This window comes from Sceloporus undulatus, chromosome 2 (assembly GCF_019175285.1).
Source record: "Sceloporus undulatus isolate JIND9_A2432 ecotype Alabama chromosome 2, SceUnd_v1.1, whole genome shotgun sequence".
Lineage (NCBI taxonomy): Eukaryota > Metazoa > Chordata > Lepidosauria > Squamata > Phrynosomatidae > Sceloporus > Sceloporus undulatus.
The window spans coordinates 17,680,705-17,690,249 of record NC_056523.1 but is presented as its reverse complement, the minus strand read 5'-3'; the positions used below and the strand labels follow the sequence as shown (position 1 = coordinate 17,690,249).

The 9,545-nt window shown below is 44.7% G+C and overlaps 1 protein-coding gene across 1 annotated transcript; it reads left to right on the top strand.

The window, feature by feature from the left end:
• Positions 1–1,156: 1,156 nt before the first annotated feature.
• TCF19 (transcription factor 19) lies at positions 1,157–9,051 on the top strand. Its single transcript, XM_042452539.1, has 4 exons — positions 1,157–1,862; positions 3,042–3,966; positions 5,065–5,707; positions 7,118–9,051. The coding sequence occupies exons 2-4, from the start codon at positions 3,693–3,695 to the stop codon at positions 7,353–7,355; spliced, it is 1,155 nt and encodes a 384-aa protein (XP_042308473.1). The 5' UTR covers positions 1,157–1,862; positions 3,042–3,692; the 3' UTR covers positions 7,356–9,051.
• The last annotated feature ends 494 nt before the right edge of the window (positions 9,052–9,545 follow it).

The following is a 9,545-nucleotide window of genomic DNA, read 5'->3' as shown; positions in this document are numbered from 1 at the left end:
GCCATGAATTGGGGATGACTCAAGGGTAGTTAACAACAACAATGCTTTGACCTTAGATTTAAAATAGTTGGGATCACACAGTCCTCTAGGGTTTGGACTGCAACTCAGAATCCCTCCCCGCTGGCTGCGGCTGCTGAGAGTTGCAGTTCGACATCTGGAGGAGAAACAAGTGCCACTTCTGTGAAGTCAAAGGCTTTCATGGCCAGCATCCATAGTTTTTGTGGGTTTTTTGGGCTGTGTGGCCATGCTCTAGAAGAGTTTCTTTGTGATGTTTCACCAGGCCATAGATGCTGGTGAAACGTGGATGCCATCCAGAGATGCTGGCGAAACATCAGGAAAAACCTCTTCTAGAACATGGCCACATAGCCTGAAAAACCCACAAAAAAATACCAAGTGCCTCTTCTGCTCCTGGGAGCTTTCATTGCATTTTGGGCCCAGATGATGCCCAGTGATCCCAGGCATCCCTCCTATGCTGCAGAGAGAACAAAACTGAGCAAGCCCATCGTGATGTGATTTTAGGCTGCATCACTAGAAGTATAGTAGATCAAGGGAAGTAAAAGTGCCACTCTATTCTGCTCTGGTCAGGCCCCACCTGGAATACTGTGTCTAGTTCTGGGCACCACAATTCAAAAAGGACATTGAGAAACTGGAGCCATGTGTCCAAAGGAGGGTGACTAAAATGGTGAAGGGTCTGGAAACCAAGCCCTATGAGGAACGACTTAGGGAGCTGGGGATGCTTAGCCTGGAGAAAAGAAGGTTAAGAGGTGATATGATAATCCTGAAGGGATGTCATATTGATGAGGGAGCAAGCTTGTTTTCTGCTGCTCCAGAGACTAGGACCCAGAGCAATGGATGCAAGCTCCAGGAAAAGAGATTCCACCTCAACATTAGGAAGAACTTCCTGAGAGTAATGGCTGTTTGACAGTGGAACAGACTCCTTCCTCGGAGTGTAGTGGAGTCTTCTTCTTTGGAGGCCTTTAAGCAGAGGCTGGATGGCCATCTGTCAATGGGGATGCTTTGACTGAGAGTTCCTGCATGGCAGAATGGGGTGGGACTGGATCAGGGCCCTTGGGTCCCTTCCAATTCTAGGGTTCTATGATCCTATGATTTATTTATAGAGCACTGTAAATTTTGCACTGCGCTTTACATAGCAAGAGTGAAATGAAATCAGAAGAAGAATAAAGACCTGCCGAGTGGCGCACAATCTAAAATAACAACAGCATTACACGATTAAAATAAATCTGAAATTAAACTAATATACAACAAAAACAAAACTAAGCAGATTTGGAATGTAAGGAGCTGCCGACAGTACCAGGGAAAGCCGGCAGGGGGTGCTGCAACTGGGGAACCAACTGCGCATGCCTTCCTCTTTCTGTCTCCCTCCCCTGTTCTGAGCATGCGCGGCTGCTCTCCCCTCCCTATTTCCAATCTCCTTCCTCCGTCGGGACGCGCCACTCTCTCTCCTCGCGCGCTCCTCGCCCGCCGCCCGCCCCCTTTCCGAGTCCCAGCCAATGAGAGGTGAGGTTCTGTCTCCGAGAGGCCAATAAGAACCCGGAGCTCGGCCCCGCCCTTGTCTTCTCGTGCAGCGGCTGGGCCAATCGCGGGGCAGCGCGCGCCGCTCAGAGCCCGGGCAGCAGGGGCTGGCTGCTGCAGAACTAGAATACAGTCTCCAGCTGAAGAAGAAGAAGAGTAGGCTCCCTTTCTCATTCATCCTCCCTCTCGGCCTCCGTCCTCCAGCTGCTCTCCAGGCTGGATTTGCTGTTCCTCTGCCCAAAGGCTCTGCTGCTGCTGCTGCTGCTGCTGCAGCCCTGGGGTCGCGCTATTTCCCGGGCCTGGGCTGCCTTCCCTGTCTATGGCTGCAGGTGTGTATAATATTATATATATATTATATATATGACTGTGTGTATGATATACTGTATACCATATTTCTCTTTCTGTATAGTATATATTATATGTGTACGTTTACATATGTGTGTGTATAATATAAACTATTGTTCTTTCTGTATAATATATACTATATGTGTGTGTTTACACACACACACACATATATATATATATATGAATATGTGTATGTGTATATATATGTAGAAGAGTATATGCATGTATAATATACTGTGTGTGTATATATGTGTGTGTGTGTGTGTGTGTGTGTGTGTATATATATATATATATATGATATACTATATATGCATATATAATATACAGTCGCCCCTCCTAACTCACGGATCTCAGATCCGCAGCCCCAATTATGTGCAGACGGGTGACCTCCATTAATTCCAATGGTGTGCACACCCAGGGGCACGCCCTATTCAAGCCTATGAGGCTTGAACATGCGCAAGCCTCCATTTTTGCAGGGGGGTCCAGAACAGATCTTATGCACAAATGGAGGGCCTATATATATATATATACATACAGTGGTACCCCGGGATACGAATTGACCGCGTTACGAAATTTCTGGGTTACGAAAAAGTTAGATTGGAAAAAACTGTTCCGGGTTACGATGTTTTTTTCGGGTTACGATTTTTTTTTTCGGCGCGAAATTCAAACGCGCGGCTTTCCAGCGCTAACGGAAAGCCCTTTTCGGGTTGCGAAATTACTCGGGTTACGAACGGAGCGGCGGAACGAATTAAATTCGTAACCCGAGGAAGCACTGTACGTATATATATATTCACAAGTTTGATATATATACACACAATATATATTTGAGTGTGAGTGTATAATACACTCATTCCTCCATATTTGTGGCTTTGATATTTGTGGATTTGATTATTCACAGATTTGATTAATATGTTCTCTCTAGGAATATCTAGGTCCTCCAATACATCTTTATGGTCAACTTTAACTAAAAGTTGCGGTGAAAGGCCCAGAGATTCCTAGAGAGAATACTGTAATTGAGCTTATATGTAATATATACTATATCTCTCTGGGTATAATAAATAATGTGTGTGTGTGTAAAATCTGTGTATACATGCTGCATGGCTGTTGGTATGCAAGAACTGCAATGAGGGGACCAAGGTGACTCTTGCTCTTTTACTTAGCAGAGGCTCTCCAGAGTCGTCATCCATCTTTGCACGAAAGGAAGAGGCTTTGAGAGCCCCGGAGGGCACTGGCCAAGCTTGTGTCTCCAGGGAACTTGCAGAGGAACAGCTTGAAGGAGCTCCTGAGCGAATTGCACTTGAAGGACATCTGAAGCTGCAGTTGTGGTAGTCCAGGAGATTAAGGAAGGACATCCTAGATTTTCAGAGGAAGAAAGGGGTTGCAGGGGAGTGAGAAGGAGGGTTTGTTTCTTTGTGCAATAAGGCTAATCAGGATAGCAGTTAATTTACTGTGAATGGCTTGTGTTGATGAAAGGATCCCACCCCAATTTCTCACCCATTATCATACAGTGTGTGTTCTTGGACAACCGGTTAAGCAATCTTTTCTCGGAGCAGTTCCAGTTTGCACCCGATGCTGCTATATTTTCTATAAATGTTATGCCCCTTTAAAAAAAGTTCTGTCATCACAGCTGGATTAGGAGGCTTGCTGCACAGATAGTGAAACTTGCCTGTCCTCTGGTTATCTGAATATCCATCACTGCCATTGAAGTCTTGTTTCAGTCTGTTAAACCTGTATCCAGACGTTCCTCCTGAGTGAAGAAAGGAGCTCTGGCAGCTATTCCCCATTTGTTAACCAGAAGAGAGAGAAAGCCAGCCATGCTTTCAGAGGCACTACCTTGTTTCCAGTTACTCCGGATGGGCCCAGCTTCTCCAGGGGATGCGCCCAACCGGGATCTCTATACCTTCCGACCTTCCAGGCCCAGCTGCACCTATCGACTGGGTCGCCGAGCTGAAGTCTGCGACGTTGTTCTGGTGTCAGAGCAAAATCCAACCTTGATCTCACGGATCCATGCGGAGATCCATGCCGAGAGGGATGCTGATAGCACCGCTGGAGAGTGGCGGGTTAGCATGGTAGACTACAGCACTCATGGTGAGTCCTTGGAAATCTTCTGCCTTGAAAGGATGGGAGTGAATTCTTGTCCACCAATTTCAAAGGCAGTGAAGGCTCCTAGGCCTGTGGATGTTGAACGTTTGCAGGACTGGGGTTGCATGGTGTGTAGTGAAAGGGTGGGAAGGGCTTCACATCTGTTAGGAGAAATCAGTCAGAAATTAAAAGGTGAAAAGTTATTGCTAATGCTAGTATCGCTAATATTTGTGGAAGCAGTTCCAAGCATTTTGCAAAATGTGGAATTTTCAAATTTGCTTCTAAAATAGAAACTCGGTTTTCTGAAATACTTGGAGTTGTTATAAATTTTAGAGGAGAATTTAGAGATCTAGTTTCTCCCTTTTACATTCTTTCTGATTTCTCTGTCTCCTCCTTTCTCCCTGTCTTTTTTCTGAGATGTTTGATAGCCTGCCTTGATTCTGCACATTGCTCCATGGTGTGTCAACTAGTGCATAGATGAAGCCTCATGTTGTTTTCCCCAGTGCAGAGAGCTTTGCTTGAACTGCAGTATTCTCAGCACGATGGGACAGGAACAGTGCATATATAAATATTAGCAAACAGGAATGTTGACTTGCACCTCCTTCTCCTGTTATCCATTTCTGCTTTCAGAAAGGAAGAATCTGAACAAAGAGACTGCAGTTCCCAGGAGGAGTTGTATTAAAGCACCATATGAGCCTTTTAAGACAAAGTTCACTTTCAACTAATTTATGAAGTGTCATCTTCTGTTGACACAGAAAATTATATAGGAGGAAAAAGTGTTAAACAGTGGAGCCAGATGGCTATGAAATGCTAGAGATTTAGCCTGTGCAAAGCTTAGGTGAATTTTTGGCCTTGCTGTTCACATGTCTCATCACTTAACCCAAGTGTGTGTGTGTGTGTCTGTGTCTGTTTTCCAACAACTAAGGATAACACTCTTTTCACACAGATCTATTTTAATGAAGAGCATTTTGCTAAAGCAGAGGTAGACATCACTGGTTCTGCTGGCTGGGGCTGATGGAAATTCAAGTCCAACAACATCCTGGAAACCACAGTATCCATCCCAGTCTAAAGTGTGTTGTTTTCTTATTCAATTTTTTCCTTCAGGTACTTATGTCAATGCCATGCGAATACCCCACAGCCAGCGGGTGGACTTGAATGATGGGGATCTTCTGACCTTTGGCCATCCCAATCCAGTGCCTGAAGGCTGTGCCCTGCCACCCTCTCACAGCAACTCCGAGTTTTACTTCCTTTTCCAAAAGGTCCATGTCCGACCCCAAGACTTTGCTGCTATTACAGAGCCCAAAGCCCCCTGGGCTTCCTCCAGTGGCTTCCGGCCAGTGCTGCCCTCCGGCAACCACCGCATCCGTCCACTTTCCCGTCACTCACCTACCTCCCTTTCTTGCCGCTCCAAAGCCACCCTTATCCTCAGCTCCATCGGCAGTCTCAGTAAACTAAAGCCTCAGCCATTCACCTTCTCTGTGGACAAGGGGCGGCGCACAGAACCCCCTGCCCAGCCAAAACCATCTCGGAATCGCCGAAAGTCAGCTCACACGGTGCTACCTGAGTTGGAAGATGAAATCACACGGCTAGAAGAGGAACAGCCACTGTTAGATAAGGAGCAGCGATTGGGGAGAAGTTACACCCACTGCCACAACAGCCCCTTGCGGCTCCAGCCCAGAGGAGTGTCAGAGGGAAGCAAGAACCTGCAGGAGGATCTACGGTCAAAGCTACACATTGTACCCAATGTGTGAGTCCCATCTTTGTCTTCAGTATGTTTAACATAACCTTATATCAGAGAGTTATCATCACAGTGTTCAAGTTCTTGGAGTGTTTTAATTCCCCCACCCCCCAATTTAAAGTATAAGTCAGCTCAGGGATTGTCTTACACCTTTAAATTTTTTAAGTCTCCAGTTCTCATAAGGGTGAGGGGAATATATTCTGTGATCACTTTCTATGCTAAAGTAAATGGAGGGCTTAGCTCAGAGGTACAGTGTTTAATTCTCGTTGTCCCTGGTTAAAAGAAATAGCTAGGGATCTTCTGACCTAGGGATCTTCTGACCTTCATGAAGGGTGGTTGCTTCCAAGAGTACTTGGGTTAAATGGGCCCATGTTTTAACGTCATGAAACACAGGTTTTTACAGTCAAATCAAACTAGATATGGATGGAGCTTCTAGTAGTCAGAATCTTCTTTGTTCAACACAGCTAGTAAGCCTTCTTCCCCTGTTCTGGCACCATACATCATTTAAACAGCATACCTCCAAAGTGACCCGAAGCAGCTTTATTTTGGCCTTTCTGCTCAGGCCCTATACTTCCAAAAACACATTTTCTTGGAGGTGACATCTGCAAAATTCACATTATTCATTGCTAAAGTAATAAAGTCTTCTAAACATTGAATATTTGTCTTTCTAGCCTGAAATATAAATGCAACTTGAAGTAAATATAGCCACAGAAAGGGCATGCTAGGAAATACAAGTTAGTATGTACAGGTATACCTCAGTTAACAAAATTTGATAAAGAAGCTCTTTTCTTTTTGCACCCCAATCCTGCTATTGCTCCCCATCTTCTGTTTAACTGGAAACTTTATTGCAGTATCAAAATTGGGAGGATAGTGAAGCAGGGCTGGAGAGACAGACTTTTAGTGTGGGGTTGCAGCAGCCATTGTGTGGTAAACAGTACATTAAACAAATGTACTTAAGTTTGAGCTGGGAAAAAGCAGGATTCCATTCTAGCCGAGGTGTAGGTGTGTGTATCTGCCTACAACAGGCAAGATAAATATCAGCTACCTCCAGAATCCATTACTGAGCATGTGTGGACAGCAAAACAAAGAGAAAAGGAGGGAGCAAGCAAGGCTGCTTCACCAGCTACCACCAGTTTCTTTAAACAGCATAAATCTGTTGGTTTGGTTAGCAAAATGGGCATCTTAAGAAAGGTGGAGGCTGGACTCATTTTGGATGAAGCCTTTGAGTGAACTCCAGAAGGTTGAAAATGCTTACCTGAGCTAGTTGTTTCATTGAACTTGGGCATATTATTAGTTTTATACAATAGCTTGCTGGAACATGTTGAATTGCTCTTCTGTTTTGTGATGTAGGAGGCTAAGAAGTAATGTGCAGGAACAAATTGGCTTTATTAACCTGTATCCCTTTCTGTGTCCTTGCAGGAAACGGCGCGGTCGACCCCGGAAGAATCCTCTGGGAGGAACATGCCAAGTTTTCTCCCAGACTCTTTCTTCATCGGAGCCCTGTGCAGCACCCCAGTGCCACCTTCCCCAGGATGAGATGGTGGCCTGGGTCCAGTGTGATGGCTGTGATGCCTGGTTCCATGTCGCCTGTGTGGGCTGCAGCTATAATGCTGTCAAAGAGGAAGATTTTCGCTGCTCTACCTGCCGCTCATCATAGAAGCTGGCATGACAGAGTGGGCTCCCCTTAGATGAGGAGTAACATCCACAACCCAAATGGAAAGTGCACATGTGGAGGCGTGCAGGTGAACATTTGAAAGTGCAAGGTGTGGATGAACAAGGACGAGTTAAAATTTGCACAGAGATTCTTTACTTTCAGGGACAAGACAGAAGAAAAAGATAGGGATGAGTGGCAGTGTAAACAAGGGATTGGATTTTTTTAAAAGCCTGTTTGAGAATATGGGAGTGTCTCAGGGGGAACTGTGGGAAGGCTTACCCAGCAGTAAGCCAAATACTGCCTTTCCTTTTGGTTTTCTTTCTTGTGTAAAGCTGGTCACACTCTCCACGTGTCAGCTACATCTGTCTTGAAGATCTTTTCATTGTTGGAGACATACAAGAAGACTCTGGAATGTCCACCTATGTATCAGACTGACTCCTAGATTCATGGAAGTCATTAGGAAGAAGCCAACATAAGCATAAAGGTAGTGCTGAGGGACAAACGATACGAGTGTGCACACCACCAGTGTGTTTTTCAGGGCTGAAAACTACAGGTTTTGCAATGTAGAACAGGCCTGTCTGCACACAAGCTGACTGAAGAGCCCTATACTGTATGCGTTAACTTGAATTGATGCAAGCATGCATGCTTTCTGACCAAAGTAGTTTGTGTAAATGATTGCTTTGAGCTTGTCACACAAGAGTAATAGCTCGATTGCCTGGGAAACCAGCCCACTAACAGTCTTTTTGCTTTTGCTTGATCAGTCCAGCTTAGAGAAATGCCTCACAGCCTCATGCTCCTGAAATGAATTTGTGAGGATGCAGTTTACCTTTTGTAACTCCATAATACTCTCTGAACTTAACACTCTATTGGGTTCATATGAAGTGACAAGACAGTGGGACAGTCATCAAAAGAAAAGGGTGCTGTTACATATGATGAAAATCATTGTGTCCTCTTTAATATGGAACAGTGAATAAGAGGTAAAGATGAAGAAATAAGTGGGAATGTTCGGCCACAAAATTCCAGGAAGGCAGCTTTAACTGGGATGAAGATTCAGCCACAATAAGTGTTTATGTCTCTACCCTCTTCACATCTAAAGTGTGTGTAAGTGATATTGAGAATAATATAAGAACTTTTCACTCCCTTTTTATCCCAACACTTGCTTTCATTTCTATTGCTTTAATAATGGGATGAAATAATGCCTCTCCATGTCGTCTTGCATAAATAAATGGAACAGAATCTTATGCAGCCCAAGCAACCGTCTTCTAGCATCTCAGAAGATAACCATACTGTACAGTAATTGAAGTTTGATGCCGCATTAATTGCCATGGCTCCGTCCTATAGAATTCTGGAGCTTGTTGTTTGAGGAGACTCCCTTGTACTACAGTCCTAGAGCTGTCTAGCAGAGAATTCTAAATACTTCACCAAACTATAGACCCCAGGATTCTATGGGATGTAGCCATGGAGAAAGTTAACGGTGGAGTGTGGATACACCCTTAAAGGCTAACAGATGGATTGAGGTTGTTGCTTTTAGGGTTCAGATGCCAGAAGTATATTCATTTGTGATGCATGCATACCCAGTTATAGAGGGAAACATGTTTGACAGTGAGGGCAAAATCAGTGACATTTAAAGCAAAACAAGGCTTTCTGATCTGCCAGTGGAGACCAAATCTAATGCACAAGGAGTGGATAGTGTGAGCTGCAGGCGGCCCCCATCCTTTCCAGCACCCCCTGTGCCTTTCTGGTTTGGGGGTGGGAAGGTGCAGTTAGAACTTTAAAAGGTGAGCTACACCCTGCCATGCATCAAGGTGGCCCATAGCCCTACTCCCAAGGAATAGGCAAGTGTGTCCCCACTCTAGTATGCTGTGAGGTGTGGCTGGTGTCCCCTTAAAAGTTTCATGACTGAAGGCAAGCATATTTGTGGCTTTAATTTATTCACCATTAGCGAATACTAGTCATATTCCAGTATCTAGCAGAGAGACTGGGAACTTTTCTAGGCTGGCAATTTGTTTGACAAAAACAGATACAGAGGTACAGTTGGCCCTCCACATTTGTGGCTTTGAGTTTTGTGCATTTAATTATTTGCAGTTTTGATTAATATGTTCTCTCTAGGAATCTCCAGGTCCTTCAGTGCAACTCTGTGGCAACATCTGCGAGAGGCTGATCGTAGAATCATGCTGGAGGATCTACAAATGC

Bases quoted from the DNA above. Each gene is read 5' to 3' on its own strand.
- TCF19 (XM_042452539.1), top strand. From the start codon at position 3,693: ATGCTTTCAGAGGCACTACCTTGTTTCCAGTTACTCCGGATGGGCCCA. The intron at 3,967-5,064 runs GTGAGTCCTTGG...TTTTTCCTTCAG, and splicing joins GGTAGACTACAGCACTCATG to GTACTTATGTCAATGCCATG. The intron at 5,708-7,117 runs GTGAGTCCCATC...GTGTCCTTGCAG, and splicing joins CTACACATTGTACCCAATGT to GAAACGGCGCGGTCGACCCC.